The sequence below is a fragment of the Nelusetta ayraudi genome, unplaced genomic scaffold (genome assembly GCF_046127955.1).
Source record: "Nelusetta ayraudi isolate G7.1 ecotype Tasmania unplaced genomic scaffold, CSIRO-AGI_Nayr_v1 ptg000011l, whole genome shotgun sequence".
Classification (NCBI taxonomy): Eukaryota; Metazoa; Chordata; class Actinopteri; order Tetraodontiformes; family Monacanthidae; genus Nelusetta; species Nelusetta ayraudi.
Window position 1 is genome coordinate 1,657,626 of NW_027466061.1, and position 25,266 is coordinate 1,682,891.

The window sequence follows — 25,266 nt, forward strand, 5'->3', positions numbered from 1 at the left end:
TGAGATGACAGACGCAACTGGCTTTTTGTAGACCCGGCCAGCCTCTGATTGGCTGCCACAAAGGCCCGTCAACCTTGCCCCCACTGACCTTAATCCGCCGCAGTTGTCGCTGCTGTACGTACACAGTTCAGAGCAATGCAACCCTCCGAGGCCGCTAATCTGACTACCAAGCTGGACGGCATCCACGGTTGTGCGCGTCACTGTCCGCTCTTGATAAAAAGCCGTCAGATACTCGTCGGTGGGGGGGCGGGGGCGGGGTGGGGGGTGACTCGTACGTACACAAATAACACTTTGTCAAGAGAGACGAGATCGGATGGCCAGGCACATCCAATGCACACAAAAGTGACGTTTTGAGAGTGGAGTTAAAAGTAAACATGGGAAAGAAACGATGATCAGATAAATAAATTACAAAACAAAAGAGTCATTATGGCTAGAATAGCATTAAAAAATATTCAACTAGACTCAGATCCAGGTCCAGTAGGTGCAGACGCTCATTGAAGAAGTTGGCTGAGCTATAGGTAGGGTGGACTGGGTGGGATGCTTCAGTCTGTGTGACTCCACGGGTCAGGTGTGTGTGTGTGTGTGTGTGTGTGTGTGTGTGTGCGCGTGTGAGTTTGTGTATATGTGTGTGTGAGAGAGGTACAGGAGCGACAGGGGGTGGTCATGAAAGAGACAGACGGAGAAGTCTTTTCTTCTGGGTCCAGCCCCTCGCCCATTCTCCGCATTTTTTTAAGCCCCCCCCACCCCCCCGGTGATCCCGCCCCCCCTCCATCCTTCCTTCAACGTGCACTCACACTGACACACACAGGCACACACAGTCGCACAACGTCGTAGCACAAACGCACCCTCCAATTAAAGTTCAAGGTCCTTGGAGATTTGGGTGGCAATGTCCCGAAAAGCTAGCGGCGCCCCCCAGAGTCGCGTGTAACGCACCCCGTTCGAAGTCTCCGACGCGCCCGTGGAAAGATGGCACACCTCGGCCTCAAAAGCCACTCGGCCCCCCGCCACGCCGTGGGTGCAGGAGAGCAGAAAGGGGCCGGCATGGTGGACCTGGCAGCCGCAACCAAGCGCCGCCTCCCGCAGAGCCAGAACCACCTCCGCAGGGTCCCGCCGCCCGCCGCTCCTCAGATCCCTGCCACGTCCGACGGCCCGGGGCTCGGGCGCTTTTTGATACCCAGGTAAATGGCAACTACGGGGACAGAAGCCAGGAGACACGTTCAGTCAAGGAGCATCAGGAAGCAGACATAAAAATAATTAGGGATGCACTGACACCACTTTTTTTTTTACAGAAAGAAGAGAGTACCAGCAGTTCGGTACTCACCAATACCAATAGCACTTAATAAGGCCATTACACATTATAGAATTACTTTGATTTTTTTATTTGAATTTTTCAACAGATGTTCTGTTATTTGAATAAACATTCCTCAGCGTGTTTTTCTAGAACAGGGTGACAAGTTTCACTTAACAATCGTCATGTACATACACATACAACTGGTGTCGGTGTCGTGGTATTGGCACGTATTTTACGAGTACTAGTAGAGAACTCAACCCCGGTATCTGCACTGACACCCGATATTAGAATCAGTATCAACACATCCCTACAAATAATTATCCAGTATTGTTAATGAAGCACTGACCTTGTGACCGCAAATCTCCTGATTCCCTCAGATTCATTTGTGACCCTGCAAGACAAACAGGAAAAATGAGCCGCCCACCCAAGAATGGCACGACCGGCGACCAGCCCACAAAAACCTCTCAAGAGTCGTTGGCCCGGATGCAGATACACACGAAGGCTCAGCAGGCGTCGCAAAGTACAAGTACGCCACCGGCACCATTGCACGATTTGTCCTGACCGGTCTTTTTTTTAAGCATGCGTATGGAAACTCGTCACAAGGTGAATCTGCATTGATGTCAACTCAACACGTCAAACAAGCGTCACATTCCCGTTCATCCACAAACACAAAGTGACCACACCAAATCGTGAAAAGCACACTTAAAAAGTGGCAGTTCACCAGAAAATTGAAATATCACTCGTTTGCTGCTCTTCCCAGGTGAGCACTGAGCTCTGGTGACAGTTTTCAATGCACTTCAGCGTTCAGTGTCACAGATGGACGACGTGCATCTGTTAAATGATGGATTGAATTCTAAGTTGTTGGTAGGTGTAAGTGGAGATTGTTTGTCTGTCTTTCTATGTGGCCCTGCGATGAACTGGCGCCTTGTGCAGGGTGTGACCCCGCCTCCGCCCGAAGACAGCTGGGAGAGACTCCAGCGGCCGCAACAAGCCCGAGTGCAGGAGTAGCGGGTGGAGAATTAAAGCCGATTATGATTGAGAAATACAAACAAGATTGAATTACGTGTTTCAATGCACTGACTGATTGGCAGAATGCCAGCCTACATCTTTGGAGCTCGCAATATTCTATGTATTATTTATCTACTTGTTTATTTACTCTTGTTTCGTAAGAAGAGTAAGTTTCTGTTATGATCAGGGCTTGTTAACAAGTGGTTACATCTGATCATTGGTATTGTTTGTTTTTTGGGGAGATAAATATTTTTTTTTTCCATCATTTTTTCCCTTTTTTCTTCTTTCTTTCTTTCCACATTGTGTGGTTATTTGTGCATCTGATTCTACATGTGCACATATGATTGGATAAAAACTAAACCAAACTAATTTTCACCAGGTGACCGCTGGGTGGAACACTGTTTGTCTGTGCAGCTCCAAGGATTAGAAAACGTCATCAAAGCCTTGACACGTGGGTGAGAAGCTCACGGGTGAAATTTCAATTTCCAGTCCAACTCTTTTAGGCAAAGGCATCATTGTGAGCAAGATAAAAGCCAGACTTTTGCCGGCTGAAAGATGAATGCAATAATCGCATGAACCTGCTTCGACTGCAAACATGCAGAAAACCGACGGTGTGCGGTGGAACCTCCGGAGCACGAGGAGGACTTCAGTCATGCAGACGAGCCGATCAGTGCACGAGACAGTCAAACAAGCACACATGGGCTCGAGCACAGTTAGACTGCGACCAGGCAGGCAGGCAGGCAGGCAGGCAGGCAGGTAGATAGAGTGGGCGGCACAGTCAGGCAAAGGAGAGAAGCGAGAGACATGGAAACTTACTAACTGTTTTTGATCCTTGTGGAAGAGTACAACCCGAGACGGATTTGTTTGAGCCCTGGCGCTTGGATGGGTCAAGGTTGACCCTGATGTCATGGCAGTAGGGGGAGGGGTTGGGGGTGGGGGAGGAGGCACGACAAGATAAAGATGGAGAAAAAGGGAGGGTTAACGAGGGGGAAAGAGCAGGAGGGGGCGGCGGATAAGAGAGAATATAATTGAATCAGAGGAAAGCCAGTGGTGGAGAAGAGTGCAGCGCTGAAGCTGAGTGGCAAGGACAAAGCTGAGGTTTGATAAGATTAGGCATGTGTGATTATGACAACTGGGACGGAGAGGGGAGCAGAGGATAATCCAGGGCTGCCTGAGAGACTTGCCAAAATTGCTGGGAGAATAAACTGGCCTGATAACCGTGGATCCATACCAGGCTGGGCCGAGCCAGCCGGCGACGCCACGTGACTTTCTATCGGAAGACGTTGACTGCTTCAGATTGATTTAGTGTGTGAACCTTGTTTTTTTTATTAGATTATTTTATATATACATTCATGTCATGACACTGAAGTTTACTGAAGTTTTGCAAAAAGGAAAGACAGCAACAAACATGAAGCAGACATGTGCAACTGTAATTCAAAAGTCAAAACAAAACTGACTCACAAAACGAAGTGGTGGCCAGCTTCACCAAGAGCTGATCTAAAATGACTTGGACCATTGTTTTAAGAAGGCAACAATATTTTATGGGTGGTAGCCTGCAGTCTTTGATGTATTTTATACACACTTTTTTTTTTTTTTTTTCTTTACTAATAAAAGCTAATAGCTAAGCTTGCAAAAAGTAATTTCTTTTGCTCTTTAATATGTTTTTTGCATCATGACAAATGATAACTCCAACATTTCGAGATGGGCTGGCTTCACAGACTGACTTGATTGTCACAGTAACGCCTCTGCAGACTTCTTTTGAAAAGTGAGTGAAGTGTCACTGCGTGAGAGCAAGTAGCTGTTTTTCCCGCTAGCTAGGGCTAGCAGATAGCTGCTGGCCAATCACAAGGGAGTGAGCGGTTCCAAGGCAGAGCCATGGATGGAGCAGGTAGGATTGAGTCAAAACCAGCCTCTTCAGGCTAAGTGAGAGACATGTTTGTTTTGTAAGGCCTGTACAGCTCAAGCTAGGAGTTTCTCTGACCAAACAAACCTTGTTTCGCGACAAACACCAAACTGAATTTATTAAATCTGGAAATAGGTCCCCTTGAAGAATACTGTAGATCCTATTCACAGCAAACATTTTGGCTTGGAATAATTAAGGTAATATTGGTGTGTTTGGTGATGCTAATCAAAGATCCATATTCGGGTAATGAGGAGTCCAGATTCTGCTGTTGTTCCAGCTAGCACTGTGGAAAGGCTTTGACACATTCATTGAATGAAAATTAACCTCAAAAACTTGAACAAATTCAATCTGTATCACCATGTCAATGTTGCTACAGCACTGAGAAAAACAACATAATGTACCCTGGTGAAGGCCTTTTGTTTTCTTTTTTACCTGCGAGTGAGTTTTGAGGTCAGCTTGGTAAAGAGGTTGGAGGTGGCCCTGGTGCGGGCGTGTGGCAGGGGGCTGGCTTCGTGGTGGGACAGAGTGGGCGAGGTGGGTGGAGCAGAGTACACAGGGGGGCCGCGGTCCCTCAGCTGCCCTCCGTGAAAGGTGCTGCGAATCGTGGAGCCGCGAGTCAGGCGGCATCTGTCCGAGGAGGAGGATGAGGCGGCGCCAGCCCCGGAGATGCTCAGTGTGGATGGAGACGCTGCAGGCAAGCGATGACCCAGGGAGCTGCGGGCCAGGAGAGAAAGGATCAGAATTCATGAGAGGCCAGGGTTAAAAGTCTAACCATCTCTAGTTTGTAAGCGCTGGACATCTACAGGTTGAAAGTCAAATAATGAAACTGTGATTTTGACCTTTTTACATACATGTTCAAATTCTTGTATAACTAAAATAGGAACAAGGAATTGAGATGAAGGATGACTTGATGACGGCCAAGCGGTGTTATTGCCATACAAGCACAGACCCTTAATATTGAAATGACTGGTAGAAGTCTTAAGCTGCACGTTGACAAAAATGAATGCTGCTGATTAAAGTTTCATGTCATTTCCGTGTCTATTTGGGCTCATGTGAACATCTCAGACAGTTTACAAATTCCTTGCTACAGTATTTAGATATCAACAAAATAAAGAAGTCAAACTTGACATCACTGGTAGATTAAGTTCTTCTGTTTGTCACTTTTAAGTAAGTTATTTCATTGTCAATTTATTTACATTTCAGAACTTCAAGAAATACTTCTTGAAATTTGAGAAATTTTGAGAAAATGTCTGTTTCTTTCTTTTTTTATTTATTTAACCTGTATTTAACCAGGAAGGTCCCACTGAGATTAAGATCCTCTTTTTCAAGGGAGACGTGGACAAGTAGCTAAATACAAAACACAGTTACAATCTACATAGATAAAAAACAAACAAGTAAAGTAGAATTAAATATATAAAAAGTAAGCAAGCAGGTTACGAAGAGTCTGCATCAAGTCATCTCATTTTACATTTGAAATGTACATCCATCCCTGCCTGGCACGACAGCCTATTGACTGACACTAAGGAGTTTCTATTTTTTTTTTTCCTACTGTTTTCCTTATACACAAAGTTTATTTCAGAAAAATACATTAAACCTCAGCCCAATTAAATACAGTCAGAGTTGTGATTTATTTTCATGTTAGCTAACGCAAACCCTTTGAAAGTTCTTTCTGTGTCCACGCTGGCCCTCTAAGGCCACTAACAGCTGGTCTGTTAGCTCAGTTTTCTTGATGTCGCCACATGGCGTCGACTCCACTGGGAGTCTTTGCTTTGCTACTTCACACATCCATTCCTCTTCACAGCGCTACAAACACTCTAAATGACTGGAACATCTATCTCGTCCGCACCCAAAAATCAATGTTGCATAAATGCCCCGGGCGTTTATGCTTTTACAACAGATCCATGCTGTGCATGCTATTTGGCTCGTCATCTGAAGACTTTCATTGGCAAACGCCGACGTCACGAGCAGAAACACAAAGCCCACCTGTTGTCTTTGCCGTTCTGCAAGAGAGAATGTCTGTCAGCGCCCGATCGGTCTGTGCACACGTATGTATTCCGGCGTGTCATGGCACTTCCAGGGATGTTGTTCTACACACGTGCAGAGGAGAGCGAGGGTATAAGGCCAAGTCACTTTGGAATGAGTCGGATCAAGAATTAGTTCACGACCGAAAGTTATTTCATTCTTTCTAAAGCATCTTCATTCGCATTCCTATACAGTGTGTTTAACATCACATGGGACAACAAGTGACCTTTTGAGATATAAACAATAATAAACAATAGTAATATAGCAGTAAGACAAGTCAAACAGTCCAAAAGGGAGCCCTACTGGACCACTCATGAACTCATTATTAAAAATGTTTAAAGATCAAACCATCATACATTAAATAGCTCAAATTCTTGAAGACCATATTGTCGGAAAATTAATAAATTTTTCTTTAATTTCGCTATTAAAGGCATGCTGGGTTTTAAGATGTGAACCCACATTCTTGGTTGGCTAAGGGGAACCTCAGAGACATGGAGACAACCAACTTTAGCCCTCTTTAAGTTTAGAAGGAAATTGAAATAAAAATGTGAGCAAACCACATTTCCACAACAATCAGGAACGGTTGGAATCTCCGCAACCAAGAACTTAAAAGAAATGAAACAAACACTTATTGATTCAACTGCTCAAAGCAGGCAAGCGCAACATTACCGTGACCTCCCAGGCGTTTTCGCCGGCGTTAGAAGTCAGACTTCAGTCACTCACCGTGGTGGCAGTCATGTCTTTGCGTCGATCTGGTATCTCGGACTTGTTGGGATTGTTGGCACTGCTGACCATCGGGCTGGAGGGGGGGAGGCTGTGGCTCCCCATCACGCTGCAACTGGCCTTGCGTGAAGGCATCCGCCCCTCCCGCAGCTCCCGCTCGCCCGTGCTGGTCGGACTCCTTTTGGGATGCATGACAGGCATGGAGGGCCCGCCTTTGTTGTGGAGGACAGCAGAGCGAAGACACAGAGAGACTCACATAAGGAATATTCTGTATGTGTGGCACGGAAGAACCAATAACCCACACGCCCAACTCATCATAGTGCATTTTCAGGGGAAAAACAATATTATTTTGCAAGATATAATGTTAGTTTAAGGGGATTTTATGCAATAATGCTTTCCAGTCTATACTATTTGGTAAAAAAAAAAATTCAGTGCCAAACCTCTTTAATGAAATATCAGCAATTAAAAAAAATACCAAAAAAGGTTCTCTACCACAGGACTTTTTCCCAAAAACCACAGAATAAATCCCAGAAGTTCCTTGAAATGTTGGTGGAAAATCGGCAATGGAATGAAGGGGTTAGAAAAGAGACTCACAGAAGTCGCTGTGTCTCCGCTGCCTGTGGTAGGTGGAGGCACTGCGCTGGGTCTTGCTATGCGAGGAGGAGGTGGACGAGGAGGAAGAGCCGGTGGTGGAAGAGTGCTTGTTGGTCCCGTTGGTGATGGCGCTGGGTCGAACCCTGGCCAGGGACAGGCTACTTGCGGTGCGAGCCTCACTGCCCTCCTTTCATTGGTGAGTGGTATTGAAGAGGGAGGCATCGACAAGTTCACAACGCGTGGCAGTGAAAATGGCTCGTGACAGCAATTCAAAAGGATCGATGAATTAAATAATAGGCCACTCAAAAAAAATAATAAGCTAACTAGCGCGCAAAGTACTTTCTCAACTTTATTGGGCGTTTCACGCCAATTCAAAGAGTTGTAGGCGTCATCCTTTCATCCATGTTCCATCAGAGCCAGTCCTACACTCAGGGTGTTGAGGGTGTTGGATTCCATGCCAGTTGGACAAGTTGCCACCTCATCACAGGACCACATAGAGAAGCAAACAGCCATCCACACTCCCACCTATGGATAACGTGCAGTTCCCGATCAACCTTACAAACACTGGCGCTAGAATGTGGGAGGAATCTGGAGAACTCCGAGAGAACGGCCACCGTTCTTCCCACAACTTTTATCCCAGCTCGGGTTTTATTGGTTGTCCTCACCCGGTTCGAAGGTTTAAAGGGTAGCCAGTGGTGCATCTATAGAGAATGCAAAGCAAGGCAACCTGTCTTCGCTATTGGGCTACACATAAACTTTGATTTGACTGACTGATTGATTGAAATTTGCAGATTTCTGTCCCGCATTGTGCAAAATCAGTCAATTGGAAATACCGTATCCATGATAGGGTTGGTGGTTGGTCTTCAGCAATGGTATGCGTTTGTGTCAGTAACCTCCTCCAGTGTACAGTGCCAGTCATAAAGCCATCTTTTATTTTTCAGCTATCCTTCTATCTGAATTACCACATTTCAATCATTACTGCTGCAATAAACTTTTGGAAAGGGAGAAAAGCTCCTTTTTTTTTACTTTTGGTTGTATCACTGAGATGCAAGTGTCCACGGCTGTCCTATCAGTGAAGGTGTTGTGGCCAGTAAGACTCGATAAGAAGTCTTGGATTTTATTTACTCATACTTTTCAACAAGTTTCTGGGTTCTATCCCCAGTCTGGCCTTTTTCCAGTGGGGTTTTCACAATTTTGTGAAATTTGTATTAGGGGTGTTAACAATTAATCGATTGTCGATTAATTGTCGATTAAGAATTTATTTGATTCAATTAAATTAGTCGCAATTAATTGAACCTTTTTTACATGGGTAGTTAATTTAATTACAACAGTTTAGCGGCAGGAAAGAGCAATGGACCTATCAATTAATCGTTAATCGATCGAAAAGGCCAATCAACTAATGATTAATGAATTAATCGTTAATTTGCCTCCCTAATTTGCATGCATTCCTGCATACATACACCACAGTCCAAAGACAAAAGCACATGAGGATAGTTGGTATCTCTAAATCTCTTGCCTCTGAGTGTAGGCCTTGTGTTGGAGATGTAAATTGTAGAGGCTGTAACCTGCCTTCCCCACTACCCCCAAATATATCTGAATAAACAGAAAAAAATCGTCCAATTGGAACTCACAAGCACCCAGTCTGAGGGCGACACTCGACGACGAGGCCGCCGAGCGCTCGGTCCTCGGCCATCATGTGATAGTTGATGAGATAAGAACACAAGACTTACATCGCCTTTGCGGCCCAGCAGTAGGTAGGTGGCGGTGACCTCATTGTACTTCTGATTGAGGAGAGAGTCCTTGATTTCCTCCGGAGAAAACCCCATCCCGACCATCACCTCTGTGGGTCACAGTAAAATAAAGTGTGTTGCGCCTGAATAGAAGACTTGGAGCTGTGCTGCAGCCTCGGGAAGTGCGACTCGGTCGACTCACCGATTCGAGCCGGATCACTGTAGTCTTCGACAGGCTCTATGTGAGGTTTCAGGTCTTCGCCTTCGTACCCTGCATTTATCCACTTGTCTTTCATGATTTGCTGTAGGAGAAGAAGTTAACATTTTTTTTGTTTGGCTGAGTCTGGGTCTCGCATGAGCAAAGCAGTACTTTTCAGAGTTCCGTGCGGTTGTTCTCACTTCCAAAGTGCAGCGTTTGGCAGGGTTGAGCACCAGGAATCGGCGAAGGATCCCCTCACAGTCCGTCGACATGTAGAAGGGCACCCGGTACTTTCCTCGTAGTACGCGCTCCCTCAGCTCCTGTAGACCACATCCATCCGTTATTAATTATTAGTTATCAGTTTTAAACAACCACCGCAAAGCCAGTGTAAACCCACTTTCAGATTTAGATGTAATAAAATGTGAATGAAATGGTTGAGATATTGACAGCATCTGTTCCCATCTGCTGGGTTTTGGATAAAAAGTTTCTGTCAAATCTGTATTGGAAACAAGATTAGAACTGAAATCGATGAAAGACTCACTAAAGTAAAATTACATGAATGGGATCAACAATAGTGCCTTCTTCTCACATGTGACGTAAAGCATCAAACGTCCAAGTAGTTTACATGAGTAAACAGAATATTACCACATACCTTTTATTAAAATAGGTGAAGTTGGACTCTAGGCATAGCTGTATATTCAAAAAGTAGGTAAGTAATAGATAGAAGTAGTATTGCAGATAAGAATATGTGATAGACACAATTAAAAAAAAAAACCAAAAAAATGACTGAGTCAAAGACATTCTAACACATCCTTGACTCCTCAAAGCAGCAAAGCCAGTCTCATACCATCTCCATCACTTGAGATGAAATGGCAAATCAATCAAAATACACAAACAACAACACCTATCAATGCTTTCAAAGGCACAGACTTAGTTCAGGGCCAAAGGGTGAGCATGTTATTGCAAAACTAACAATGTGCAACATCAAAAAAGAAGGAAGACAGGAAAAGAAAAGTCCCCATTTGCTTTATCATCAAGTTCACTTGAGATTCAACCCACTGAAAACTGATTAGCTTAGCATAAGGCACAGCTGGGCATCACCTGCGTTTGGAGTAACTACTTCGTAACCTGTTACTGTAACGGGACTACTTCTTGAAAAAACTAGTAACGTATCAATTCATTTTTCAAATTTAATAACACTGTTCCAAAACTACAGGAATTTGAGATGTGAGATGTTATCGCTGTCCAGGAAAAGAAAACTTTGTACACAGCTGAAACAAGCAATTCCAATCTCGGGAAGCAACAAGCAAAACAACTTGCTGCTGTTAAACTCCTTGCCAAAGACGCCAGAGCAGCAAACACCAGTACTACACATGCTAGCATCCCAGCTAATGCTAACTACTTCCACTTTATTATTGAATTTTTACACTGCAAACAGTGCAGTTCTTTTGCCAAAACAAAAAAGTGACAATGGCAACATTGAATTGAGGGATTTAGGAAAGAAGCGGATTCCTAATTGCGCCTTCAGATTTGGCTGAAGACCCACTTGCCTTCAGGTTCTGACCATCAAACGGCAGCGAGCCGCTGACCAGCGTGTACAGGATGACTCCCAGGCTCCAGACGTCCACTTCGGGCCCGTCGTACTTCTTGCCCTGGAAGAGCTCCGGCGCGGCGTAGGGCGGCGAGCCACAGAACGTGTCCAGCTTGTTGCCCAGCGTGAACTCGTTGCTGAAGCCGAAGTCTGCGATCTTAATGTTGGCGTCGGCGTCCAGCAGAAGGTTCTCCGCCTGAGTCACACACACCGAGTTGAAGGAGCAGAGTGAGGGGAAGCGGGGGGTCAATGAGGAAAAAAACAGAATAAAATGAAATAGATGGGCACAGAGAGATTAAGATTAAAATAAAAGGTAGAGAAAATGACACAGGATTTGTGAAGAGGGGTAAAAAAAAACAACAAAAAGCATAGAAGAGGGGTAGAAGGAGAGAGAGTGGGGTTGTTGGGGTTGTGTGTGTTCCAACAAGGCCGTTACTGAGCATGACTCATACTGCATGTCACTGCGTGTGTTTAGGGATGCAAGAAACCATTAGAATTGGGGCTGGCTCCAACTGGAAAATCTGCCTCTCTGTTCATCTTTTGTGCTGGCTGGTGTGTTTCCTCACAAACAGCAGTCTCAGATCGCAACTTTTCAATTCAAAAGCAATGTCAAAGTCTCGTGGCAAGCCCTTCATCTACTATCTAATCTGAAGAGACATTCTCCCTCCCCCTCGGACGTCTCCAGAGCATTCTCACCTTCAGGTCTCTGTGGACAATGTTCTTTGTGTGGCAGTAGTGGACAGCAGAGACAATCTGTCAGGACAGAGGAGGACGAGGCAGAGTTTAGAGCAGCAGCAGTTTTACAGGTGAGCCCGAGTGAAACGTGGTCATCTATTTTCATACCTGTCGAAATTTGGCTCTGGCTTCAACCTCCTTCATCCTCCCATGAGACACGAGGTAGTCGAACACTTCACCTGTGGGATTAAGCAAACACACACTAACACGCTTAAAAGAGCAATGAGGCATTCCCACCATGGTACTGATGGAAGAATTCCTTCCATCAACTTCCACTTTAATGTAAATACACCATCATAGAACACTTTGGCACTATTTTCTTTTTCGGTCTTTCAGGAGCAAATCATTTTTAACTCAGTGTAAATGCAGTAAAATGAGAATATAAAAACACAACAACGCTTGGATGAAACAGCCAATCTTGCTCCAAGCTCCCAGCACACACAGCCTTAAAGTTAATCAAATTCACAAATTTGTTGCAAAATCTTCCAGGTACAAATGTGTAACTGGAAGGAGGAAGCAACATTTCATTAAAGCAACAATCACCTCTCTGAATTCACAAACAAGCAAAAGTAGATAAAAGTAGGGCTGGGGTTGCACTGCTTGAGACGTATTTGATGTGTTACATGCTGCTAATAGTTGCCAAACGTAACAACGGTGGCAGCTGCTAATGACTGCAAGCCCTCTCACACCCCACAAGACGACGGGAGAGCAACATCACTGCTAAAAACAAAACTACTCTGATGGAAATCACCCCACAGGAAGGAAGAATGCACTCAAAACAACAACATTCTATTAGCATTACATACTGGCCCCAATTTACAGCGTATGCGCACATATATGACTCATTCTTTGCTCTTCACATCAGCGTTGTTTACCAAAATGTCATTGAGGTATGCAGAAAAAATAAGACTTTAGATTCTGATTCAAACCTTTACACGTTCAATTAAAAAGTACATAAAAATTGTGCATGTGCATTGAAAGAGGAACTCAATTATATTTGTGTTGTTTCATATACATACATACATAGACACATATGGGATATATATGCAGACAGACTCACCTCCACTGGCGTACTCCATGACTAGGTAAAGGGTCTTATCCGTCTCAATCACCTCAAACAGCTGCACTGTAGCCACAAACACACAATCAGATTAAAAATCAAATATACGTCGACACATCCTGCCCGCGTTATAAATAACAGCGCGGCCCATCTGCCTTAATACCGAGGAGACCCGCAGCTAATGCTGTGAGGGAGGGTCGGGGGGGGGTTTGATCCATATGGCATTTCAGCTTTAGAAAATCCAACCTCGTGACCTCTATACGAGGCCTGCAACGTCGCCCGCTCGCCGCGCCGCGTGGCCAGCGAGCGGCCTCAAAAAGCTCATTCAGAGCGTCACGTTCCTATCTGGTCACACATGTGGAATCAACACACCGCATGCATGGATGCACGCTCACGCAGACAGACAGACGGACAGACGGACAGACAGACGGAAGCATGTCACGTTACGAGCCTTACCTATGTTGGGGTGATTTAAGCCTTTCATTATTCGGACCTCTCGAAAGAGCTGCAAAGAAGAAAAAAAAAAAAAACATTTTCAATGCTTTTTCGACGACATCGGACGTAAAGGAGCTGCTGTCGCTGCCTCCAGGTGCTTTACATTGCCACAGTGTCGACCATTTAAGGCAGATTTTTCATTTTCATGCCTGTGATGTTATTTTCAAGGGCCAACAATTCACTTTTCGACAGAGGTGCAAGACAGTCTCGGCAAGAATCAGTGGCCTTAATACCCCCCCCCGTCATCATTACTTCCTGCTCGTTACCAGGTTTCCTGGTATCCAGGTCACTCCGGCGCTCTGCTGTTGACACTGATGGATTTTTAACAAAAGCAAGGGAGTGCGTGCCTATTTTGGAACTACTCTTAATAAACCCCTCCCATTGACTGGGAAAGGTTGAGTTGACGTCTAAATTAAATACCCCGCAGCAGGCCTTTTCATCCCATCATATTTAGCACTGGTAAAATATTAATGGGCGATCGGATCGATACGGCCGAGGAAGTCCCAACGTGAGGGCGGCGAGCTGGATCACCACGCCCCGGTATCGCACTTTAGTCCTGAAAATACCACCATCGATTTACTCTGACGTCCAACCAAATCAGACTTGATTTGGCCAGAGTGACAATAAAAAAAAAAAACACGAAAAGCCCACACACCGATGAGATAAATCATCAGCAGCAGTAGCTTCTGCCCAGCATCCACTGAGCACTTTTCTGCGTACGTGATTCTTCCACACTGGCGGATGAATTTGTGCACTTGGTCAGAACAGAGGATTACATCTGAGCCACTTTTTCCCTCTCAATGCACATGAAGCGAAGAGGCTGGAGACGAGGGAGTCTCCTCTGCCACGTCAACTGACACCAGAGGGTGGGAGGGTGGGAGAGTGGGGGGAGGGGAAAGGGGGGGTGAAAGAAAAGATGATGCGATAAGCTTTTCCATCCTCTTTCCTCAATCCTCCCCCTCTCTCCTCATTTCCTCACCATGTCTCCCTCCATTCCCCTCGCCTTCCTTCAATTCTTCTCGCAGCAGTGCCACCCTCCAACCTCCCTCCCCCAACGTCACTGTTGCCATAGCAACCCAGGTATTAAGACCCGGGCCTCTTTTTCAGCTTCTCCAGCTGTGCTGGAGGGAATCTTGGGATTCGTAGTGCTGGGGCTTTTCATCACGCCAGTGCCCCAGTAATTCCGCCCTCGTCACAGCGGGGCCGAGCGGTCAAATCCGTCAAAACAATAACAATCCCCACGGCAACATGTTCCCGACCGTCGTCACCGTTAATGGCCGCAAATAAGCGGCGGTTCTACGACGAGGAGGATGACAGCGGTGGGAAGAAGTGCTCGGCGGCGGTGACAATCCTGGTCTAGCTTAATAAGCTAGCACAACAACAAAATGGTAGGAAATGTAGTAATTGAGCATCGTGACACTCAAATATATCAGAAAAATATCAAGAGCAGCCTGAAAAACTCCTTCATTCAACCCTGATTTTTCCCTCTTATAGGAGACCCACCTCCATGGTGGCTGAGGGTTGATTTTTTTTTTTTCCCCATTTAAGATTTCACTTCCCTTTTTCTCCTCCTCTCTAACCCATCCCTGTACAATACCACACTCCCCCCCTACATACATCACCGTCCAGATTATGCTAATATGGGCCCTTTCATGTCTTCAGAACTCAGGATTTTCTCTAGCCCACGGGTATGTAAAGAAGCCCACTATCATCACTGGCCAATTGTAGAGTATTCTCTCCAATCAGCGGCCAATCCTTTGCCTCTTTTCTCCGTCCTGCCCTCAGTGTTCACCATTGTATCTCAGCGAAAACAGGTCAGGCCCAAGAAAGACGGCCAGGCAGGACGACAGGACCTAGCACATGTTGGGATTACAGTTCCTGCAAAGTATAGGAAATGCATTTTGTTTCAATAAAATCTGCAAAAATCTGGCAAACTATATTACAATTGTTAGAAGTGCAGCTATCCAAAGCAGGAAGAGTGAGAGGAAAGAGGAAACAATGACAACTGAACTTCTGTACGCCACGCTTGGTAACTGTCCTGCTAATACACAGTCAACACTTTTAAGGAAGACATTTGCAGTAGCAAACATCACACAACTAACGAGGTCAGTCATAATTTGATCTGTAAGAAATCCAACTCCAACCAACTCAAGCTTTTCCTTGCACTATATGCACTACTGGATAGAAAGACATCTTGTTTTGAAACCAAAACACCACGCCACACATAAAGAGGACAATTTTTTCATCCTTGATTTAATCCTTCTGCTCTCTTCATTCCTTGCCCACAGGCAGAGGAGCTCACACAGGCTGAGGGACATGTCAGAGGTAAACAGAGGGAGGGGCAGCAGCGGGATTGACATATTGGACTTGATTTAGTCTTAGTGTGTGTGTGTGTGTGTGTGTGTGTGTGTGCGTGTGTTATTACTTGCTTCTTCTTCAGTAAGTGCAGACATGTGGAACACAAGCAAAATAATGTGTTAAATATTTGCCGCACTGAGTTTGGCTAATAGATTAACATTATGTTCTGCGTTTTAGGATTTTAATTTAGGGTTTGAACTTCTCCATATGCAACACGATATGCAACTCGCACAGCAAAAATGATATTATTGTAGATGATTTAGTCAAAACACAATACAAGGATTGCATCGGAACCTGGTGCACGACTACTTTAGCGATTTCCACGTTTGCAAAACAGCTCAAGAGAACCAGGTCAGCACGGCAGCAGCTCCAGAGAGGTAGTGCGATGAGTTGTTCAATCTCATCGATTCTATTTACAGTAGCGTTTGAAATGATCTTGTTCGGTGAGAAACAGATGGCCACAGGAGTCAGAAGCCAGTCAGAGGCGACATGGATGGCATCTCGACCCTCCTGCAGATTGCGGCTTGCAACAACAAGATCCTGGAACTCCTCACTGGGGCAAGAAAGGAGATTGTTAATCTGGAAAGGAGGAAGGAGCGCCAACATCCTCCTTTCTATTTAACTGCAGGTAAACAACTCCATTCACAAGTGGCTGGAGCTCCCTGTGGTGCAGCTGTGGACTTCTTTGGGAGCAACACCTTAAATCTCCCGGTGAAATTGTTCATCGTGGGATACAAGTAGGCAGAAGAAGGTTAGGTGCATTCTTCAAACCCCCAAGCCGTGGTCTACAGCCTCTGGGGGAGGAAGATGGGGGAGGAAGATGAGGAGGAGAGGAAGTAGGTGGTGTGGGGCGTGACCAGAATGGAAGAGGAGACTTACAAGATCTGGGCTGTTACCTACAAGCAAGGCTGAGCTTCCTCGTTGGGTCCAGGTATGACGTCCTCTCAAGGAAGGAAGGAACACCCCTATCGCTGCTCCACCACACACAGATGTTCTGGCATCTCTCAGGTTGTAACATCAAGCTAAAATTATCTTTTATATTTTCCAGGTCTGCTTGAGGTTTCTTCCCGCTGGCCACTTTTTCCCTGCCACTGTCGCTTCATGCTTGGTGGCTATTTTGACTCAACCAAGCGCGTTGAGACGCCTCTGCGTGTGATTTACCCCCAATTCACAACCAAAGTGTCTGCGCCGATTAAAGTCAGTGTGCAAGTTCACACCCGGCGCGGCGCGGGCACATTTCAGAAGCGAAAAATCGCAGCCACGTCAATCGCAGCAGGTGGAATCATTCAGGCAGGAAGTCAATGATTGGAAAACCCGGCGGATCCGCTTGATTTTCATCATAATGTACTATGTGCTGGATTGGGTTTTTTTTGTATGTGCTGGATTTTACTGTGAAACGTCAACACTGCTCAGTTCGGCTGTCAAACAATAAAGCAGATAAGTAGTAGTATAAGTATCTGCATTTTGTATGATACCAGCAATTCGGTTTATCTTTCTTTTTTTTTTACACACAGCGATACTTGAGACACATTTTGGTCGAGCAAGAGAGTTTTGTTTCACTGTTGTTTTCTTAAAATGCACGCGAAACTACCCGGGTTGTCGGGCGATCTTGCAATCCGCCGCGCTAGACGCCACCGCTCGGAAACAACTCAGTAAGGAAAGCCGTTATTGGCTGTCCTAAAAGTCGCTAAATTACATCATTGCCCAATGTCCATAACTGCTCATATTCAGTGCTTCATGCATATGCATGCAATCAGTATTGAACTGTAATTGACAGTTACTTGGGAAGTTACATAGGATTATTTTAGCTAGCTATTTTATGTAAAAAAAAAAAAAAAAGATTTTTTCCAGTTTAGTTTTTCCTAACTTTGTTTTTTGTACATTTGCCAATGATGGGTGATGCATGAATTTCAGACATGAGCCTGCTGCACTAATGCCAGCCATGCAGTCTCCTGCTCAGATAGATCTGCATGATGGGGAAAAAAACAAAAAACAAACTGCACCACTATTCAGTTTGAGCAATGAACATGCAAACAGACATGAAATGCCAAATCACCACCTTCATTTAATAGACGCCTATTGGTTATGAAAGACAAACCAAACATCCCTCTCTGTGGAAAAACCCTCAAAACAACATCTGTCTTTGTTTTCGTTCAGCAACCTTCGTCCAAGTATGAAAAATTAAGAGAAACCTAAAAGAAAAACAACAACTGGTAATAAGATGAGTCCGCCCTCTTTAAGGGTGTGGACGAGCACAGAAAGAGATGCAGGATGACCCACCGAGCAAAGGTTCCCTATTCAGTCTGCAGCACCTGCCAAACAGCATCACATCCTTCTACCAGGTGATCTCCCACTGCTGCCCTCTCTAAGGATGAGGGCCTGAACCTAGTGGTCCTGGACTGCAACAACATGTCTCCGCTTTTCTTGATGTACATTCAAACCGACCCACTTCCCACTTATGTCCTTTGGTGCCCGCAAAACAATAAAAGGCTTCTGGGCAGAATGACATACCTTTTGTAGGCTTGTTGGATTCAACTGAGTCTTGTCAATGATTTTTATTGCAACCTGAAAAAAAGAGAAATGTGTTTCTTAGACAAATGAAGCAGATAGTCGTCTGGGATTGCATTGACTTTACTTCATCACATTGTTTTTTGGCATATAGTGAAAGATACACTTTTTTTTTTTTTTTTTTACCAGTGATCGTTCTCTGAGGTCATAATGCAGTTATGCATTTTGCCAAACATATGATCCAGTACTGCAGATGGAGGATGGATTGACAAATGAAATTTTTTTTACTGAAGAAAAGTCACTTTCAACTAAAAGTAGTGTCTTCTGATTTCTAATGATAATGATGACACTTTCATTTACAGATAAAGCAGTTATCTTGGGCCTGATATCATAACTTTGGAAAAGAAGGAAGATAAAAGAGAATGACAGTAACAAATATACAGCATTCTGCATCACCATTAAAAGCTACTGAATCTCACACATGTGGCCTTTTAGCAAATTAGTGCAATCGAAAAAGGCAGGTTCTGCTGTTCTATTATCTACTGTACAAGACTGCAAATCAATTGAAATGAAATGCTGGGTTTTAAAAGCACAAGTTTAGTGTGTGCAAATTGCATGCGTTCTGTACATTCTGTATAAATACCCAATCAGGCTCTGTTAGGGCAGTGAGGCGTGTGCAATGTGTGGTCACATGACTAGAATGTGCACAGCTGGTGAATGCGAGTGGGCAGCAGGTACACATGGATGAAAAAAATAACATATCTTTCCGAATATTGGACAAACCGAAACTCTACAATCAACAAATCTGTTTGGGATGGAAAATTCTCTAAATTCAAACGAGTCTATCGCTACCAAACTCTAAATTGTTGCTTTGCTGTACTGTCATTCTTTGCCAGAGATCAAGAGAAAAGATGTGGTAAAATGACAGCAAAAGGGAATCTGTTTTCCCCATATTCAACCACTTTGGTCCTCCAAGAGGTGGTCGTCCCATCGGTTCTACCATGATGGAGTACAAAAGGTATTCATACATTGGGTCGTGTCTTTGATGAAAAGAAAATTGATTATCAACATTTAAGAAGCTTTGTAAAACGTTCTTAATTTGCCTCGTTCCACTTTCACTTTTATTTACAATTGAGATTATCCATGGTGTTCCATGGCGGACTACCCTTTCCAGTCACCCTATATGTGAGCTCATCTGCAAAGAAAGTAGTTGTACAGGTTTGGTTTTCTTACTGTATGTATTTGGTTCAATTATATGCACTTTACTCCTTGAAGAAGGAGAGATAGCCCAGATTGTATAGATCGAGAGTGTGATTGGTACACTACCTGGTCAAAGTTTCTACTGTCTGTCAAGTATCTGGCAAGTTCATTTGATAAATAGGCCCTGACGAACTCCAGGAAGCTTATCTGCTATTAAAAACGTCCATAGTGCACTTTAGTTTTGGTTTAATTGTTGTCTGAATGAAAACAACAGACTTTCAATTGCACAATACCACCCATTAGAAATCCATGCAGATGTTGGAGCGACAAAAACAATATACCTGGACCGGTACTGTAACACTAAATATGAAAGTGAAATTCATCATTGACATGATGGATGTATTTTCCTCCCTTATAATGCCAGATGTGAGCAAACAAAGTTCTTCCACCAACAAAAATGCGTTAATGTCTACAGAGTCCAAAACAAGTGGAGATATTTTTCAAGTCTTTGCCACTCTTTGTCTTACCTCCTTGCCCGTCAGGATGTGGCGGGCCAGCTTGACCTTGGCGAAGTTTCCCTTGCCGATGGTCTTGAGCAGGCGGTAGTTGCCGATGTGCGGCTGCTCGTCTGAGCAGGAGGCGATTGAGTTCCTGCATCTGGCGCCCAGCGAACGGCTGGACTGGCTAGTGGCCTTGTCTGAGCGGCTGGCCCCCAGTGACACATGCTGGAAGAAAAGGGGATTGGGTGGTTACAGGCTGGTAGACGGACAGTGGACCTCCACGACTGCTTGATCTGATAAAAAAAATAAATAAATCTGGGTTTCTTCCTTTCTGTCTTTACCTGTGGAACCCTCAGAAACTCAACTCCTGGAACAATCGCGACTATTAGAACGCTCTTAAGGTAACAGCTCAAAATGTTTTCTTAGTGTCCGCTTTCATATAGAGAATCTGCTACATTTGTGGAATTTGCTGTGGCTCTTGATTATCTCAGTTTCAAGCCAATCAAATCATTTTATGTATTATGATTTGGGCCATAAATTTTAAGAAATATCAAAATATCTTAATCATAGAACACTCATGACTGCCTTTATGTGCTTTGAGAATTAGCTGATAGAATAAACTTTCCTCATTTTTGTGATTCGGAAAGTAAAGCATTAATATTCCAACTAATACAAATTAGTATTTTTGGTGTCAGTTGTTTATTCTATTTTATTTCCATTTTGTTCTTGTAATTTCTGCACGAGACTGCACAGTGGCTCCCTGATTTCTATTCTATCATGAATGTCCCTTTCTGCTACTGTAACACTGTAACTGTCCTGTTGTGGAACTAATAAAGGACTTGTCCATCATTCTGTGCTTCAAATATTCTTTTTTGATGACTTTTTTAAAATTGCACTTGGTATAAGTGGTGAATCATCAAAGAAGCTCCTGGGCTACTCGTTGTTTCCCAGACAGGTGTCACCAACTGTCACAGCTGTGAAAGCAACAGTACACAGTATTTTCTCATGGGCAAGTCATGACACGACAAGGCCGTGTGCCATATCCCAAGAAAAAAAGAACAATATAAAAAAAAAAAAAAGAGCAGCAGTCATGTGTCCACTTCTGGACAAGGTTGCTCTTTTTCATAAAATCCCGTGGAGGAGAGAGGATCTCACTCAACGGTTACACGTATTCCGAGTGTGCATGCAGAGTTCGGCGGTGTTTGACAGTCCGAGCAGAGCGAAAGGAGGAGGAGGAGAGACAGAGGAGAAGCTGCACGCAGGCATGACCCAGACAGAGCCGAGCCCAATGATCTGAGAGAGAAATATGTAGGAGGAGAGGAGGGAAGCGGGAGCAGATGCCAGCACAGTGGTCCCTGGCCAGTCCCACCGCCTGAGGCCTTACACCTAACCCCCCCCCCCCTCTTCCCCAGCCGCCCAACATGTCATCCTGCTCTCCACTTCACAAACACGCTCCCGTCCCGTCTCGTCCCGAGCAGCCAACCTGGACGGACTCTGAAGGTAACACAACCACACAACGCTTGCAGGGCCGCTCGCAGGCCGTGCCTCCCCTACACTGCCAGCACGGCAACAAGGGCAACGCCAGACCCGTCGGGGCGTTCGTTCGCTCATTCGTTCGTTCGCTCGATTTTGTCCAGAGCTTAATTGCAGGGGGGGTGACGATGAGAGGAGAGCTCTGTCCGTTACAGCGGAGAGGGGCGGACCTGGATCCGTGATCAAAACCAGGCAAACACACACACACACACACACACACACAGACGCACACACACACACACACACACACACACACACACACACACACACACACACGCAACGTCCATCGCAACAAACAAACAGATGGTGTGTTTGCCTGTGTGTTGGTGGTGGTGGGGGTTGTATTTGGGCATCATGTCAATGGCAGAATCAGATGTGTCTTCATGTTGTGATAGATAGATAGATAGATAGATAGATAGAGAGAGAGATAGATAGATAGATAGATAGGCAGATAGACCTGCCTGCCTGCCTCCATGCAGCAGGCCGCTGTGCCGTGTTGTGTGCCACTGTGCTGGGTGTATGGCACTCACTGTCTGTCTGACAGCCACTGGCTGTGGGGATGGGCGCTCTCTGCTTTGTAAGGCTGCGCAGCGACGGACTGCACATCATTTTACGCAGTAATCCCCCCTCTCGCATCGTCCGAAACAACCCAGGTTCTCCTCCTCCTCCTCCTCCTCCCCCTCCTCTTCCTCCGCGCGTGCATTTTGGCCCTCTGCGCTCCCACGTCCCACCCATCCCGGTGGTAGCGAACGCATACGTTCGCGCATACACGCATTAGAACTATGTAAATGTATATAAATATATAAATGTGCAGCAGCAGCAGCAGCAGCAGCAGCAGCGGTAGCCGGTAGCATGTGACATCACTGCTTCGCCACCGTCTTATAGTCGGAGGTGACGGTCGCGTTTTTTTGTTTTGTTTTTTTCCAGGGCTTCCTGCGCACATCAGCCGAGAGGCAGGAGGACGGAGGGACTCATTCTGGGATGTTTTTGTCTTGCCATCAGCAAAAAAAAAACAAAAAAAAACAACAACAACAAAAAACAAAAGAAAACCCGCTCAAGGTTAGCGCACCCGTTCTGTCAAATTCTCCCTTCAAATGCATCATCACCTCCAGAAGTGAAGGGAGGCAAATGCACCATCGACGACGGCGACCCCCTGCCTGCCTGCCTGCCTCCAACACACACACACACACACACACACACACACACACACACACACGAATGTGGACCACGGACAAACCCCGAGAAGGCCACGCATTCAATGAGATCTCCCCCCCCCCCCGCACCCCCCCGAGATGCACGGTGCACCTCCTGCATGCAAGCAGCAGCAGCAGCAGCAGGCAGGGAGGGTTTGTCACTTACATGGTCTCCGGTGCTCCTGTCGTTCCCAGACGGTAATGCAGATCGAGAAGACATGTTGTCCTCGTTCTCCTGTTTTTTTCCTCTTCCCTGAGTGTGAGAATCACGGAGCGCTGTTTTTCTGTATTATTATTATAAGTATTATTTCGCAGGCTCCTCGCAGAGAATAAACATCCGCAGAAGATGCGCCGCCGCCGCCGCGAATCAATCCGCCTGTTCCGCTGCCGGCCGAGCCGCGGTGCAGAGGAGACCTCCGCCTGTCATGGCAGCGATGGATACACTGGAAACGGGGAGGTGGTCCTCAAACAAGCCGCATCTTCCCCTCTCCGACACACCGTGCATGCACTTTTGCAAAAAAAAATTAAAAAACAAAAATGGAAAAAATAATAACACGACGATGCAGCAAAAGCGACGCGATGCCCCCCCACCCGCAAAAAAAAAGCGGCGGTGAGGCGCTAAATTGCGGCGACGTTTGGCCGAAGCCCAGCGTCTCTGTGGCGGCGGTGCTCCTCCACCTCCTGCCTCATATCGCCATACAAAACAAACACGGCGCCGAGCGAATGTGTGTCATCGCGGTTTGGCATCGCACGCACTGTCCGAGGCGACCGACGCCGGCGAGGCCCGCTGCACCTTGCAGGAGGAAGGAGAGAGAGCGAGAGAGAGAGGGGGGGGAGGAAAAACACGCGCACTGGACGCGGTGCAGCAGGCTAGAAGGCCGAAAATGTGCAGAAATCGGTATTCCCGGTCGGTGGGATGCGCACCGACGTCAAGTTAGGAGACGAGAAATGCGGCTGCGACTTCCGGTGTTGAGAGCGAGAGGGAGGGGGTGACAGAGGGAGGGAGAGAGAGAGAGAGAGAGAGAGAGAGAGAGAGAGAGAGAGAGAGAGAGAGAGAGAGAGAGAACAACAACTCATGGAATTGACTCTGACCGTATCAAGCCTCATGTAACAGTCGGCCAATGTCTCAAGTCTATAAAGGGTGGAATATGAGATAAAAGTGACTGTGTTTGGAGTTGAAGCAAACATTTATCAGAATAGAAATGATTAAAGACATGAAGGTGGGTTGTTGTACAAGGTGGTTTGCCAACAGGCTGTCTTTGGACTGATTGCTGAGTGATGTTCCTACGCAAGCCTTTTCAAATGATTCATGTTTATTTTGAAGCGTTTTTTTTTTTTTAATTAGTATATTTTGTATCTCTCTATTTAACAATTAAAACAATTATATTTGACCGTCTATTCTCAAATGAACAGCAGATGCAAGCAAAAATGTGTTTTACTGGCTTTTTCTATTCTGTGTTTTTCCTCATCACCATTCGTTCATCAAAAGCTACCAGCTATTCAAAAACATCCTTTATTTTGCCAATTTATAAATTAAAAACCGTAAATACCGCATATCATTGTAAAGTAATGTTTGGATACATCTTTATATAACCCCATTATAGCATTAGATTATATACACACTGACACATCATGATCATTTAACGTACAGGATATATTTATTTTACTGTTCAATCTCTTGCAAATACAGTGCGGAATAAGGTAAATTTTTAGTTTTAATCATTTTTTTTTTTTATCAAATCATAAAAATAGAATTGTGTCCCATGAAGAAAACTGTACATAAAGCATCTTTCAATGTGCATTCTGGAAAAACATGAACATTTATTTGAATTTAGCTGGACTGGGTACCGATTAGATTTTCATACCATGTATGTATGTACAGCTGCTCGAGACTAATCACTATCTGAGAGCATTTATAGTCTTATTTTCCCTTTTCATACGTTTCAATATTTGCAGTGTAATCCATTGTATAACTGTACTATGCAATCTAAGCAAATCCATATTAGAATTTTAAGATAAACTTCTCAGGTGGTCTGGCATTATGACTAAAATCAGCTGCTGAATATTCTCCACATTGCATAATTTCAACTTTAGTTTATTTAGACATTTCTTTGAATTATAAAGTTGAAAACACTACATTTATTTTGTAATCTTTGCATTAATATTTACCTTGTTTTTTAATTTCTTTTATTTTTTGATTACTTTATTAATTTCACTTTTTGTAAGCGTTTTTAATTTGTATGGTTGGCCTCACAAGATGCATTTCATGTCGTCACAATATCAAAATGCACTTTTTCATGCAATTGCTGAATGTATGCGGCAAAGGCGTACACGTCTTTTCATCCTATTATAGTTGCAGAGGCCTCTGGACCCTCAAGGAGAAATCAGTGGCTGCACAAGATGAATAGATGCATGGACAGATGAAAGGGGTGAGGGCAAATGCCAAGCTCTTAATTTGAAAAATATTTATTTTGGTTCCGGTCCTATCTGTCCGGACATGTTGTACTTGATAAAGCCGAGATGCGCCACATCAAGAGGCGGTTGCAGGTCTGCACAGTTCTGAACACACAAACCATCAGCCCGGTGTAAAGTGTGCGTGAATGAGATTGTATCCCGGTAAAGA

At 44.9% G+C, this 25,266-nt stretch overlaps 1 protein-coding gene across 2 annotated transcripts; it reads right to left on the reverse strand.

The window, feature by feature from the left end:
• Positions 1 to 778: 778 nt before the first annotated feature.
• Positions 779 to 23,691, reverse strand: mark4a (MAP/microtubule affinity-regulating kinase 4a). 2 transcript variants are annotated; one of them, XM_076019959.1, is made up of 18 exons: positions 22,810 to 23,691; positions 19,945 to 20,142; positions 18,221 to 18,274; positions 13,313 to 13,361; positions 12,857 to 12,922; positions 11,905 to 11,975; positions 11,758 to 11,814; positions 11,021 to 11,257; positions 9,671 to 9,790; positions 9,474 to 9,573; positions 9,272 to 9,381; positions 7,542 to 7,728; positions 6,948 to 7,159; positions 6,186 to 6,289; positions 4,635 to 4,916; positions 3,116 to 3,198; positions 1,638 to 1,682; positions 988 to 1,189 (listed from the first exon to the last, which is right to left on the reverse strand). In XM_076019959.1, the coding sequence occupies exons 1-18, from the start codon at positions 22,861 to 22,863 to the stop codon at positions 1,125 to 1,127; spliced, it is 2,094 nt and encodes a 697-aa protein (XP_075876074.1). In that variant the 5' UTR covers positions 22,864 to 23,691; the 3' UTR covers positions 988 to 1,124. The 2 variants fall into 2 exon arrangements, with proteins under 2 accessions (XP_075876072.1, XP_075876074.1); XM_076019957.1 differs by lacking the exon at positions 3,116 to 3,198 and having other exon boundaries at positions 779 to 1,189; positions 22,810 to 23,690.
• Positions 23,692 to 25,266: the final 1,575 nt, after the last annotated feature.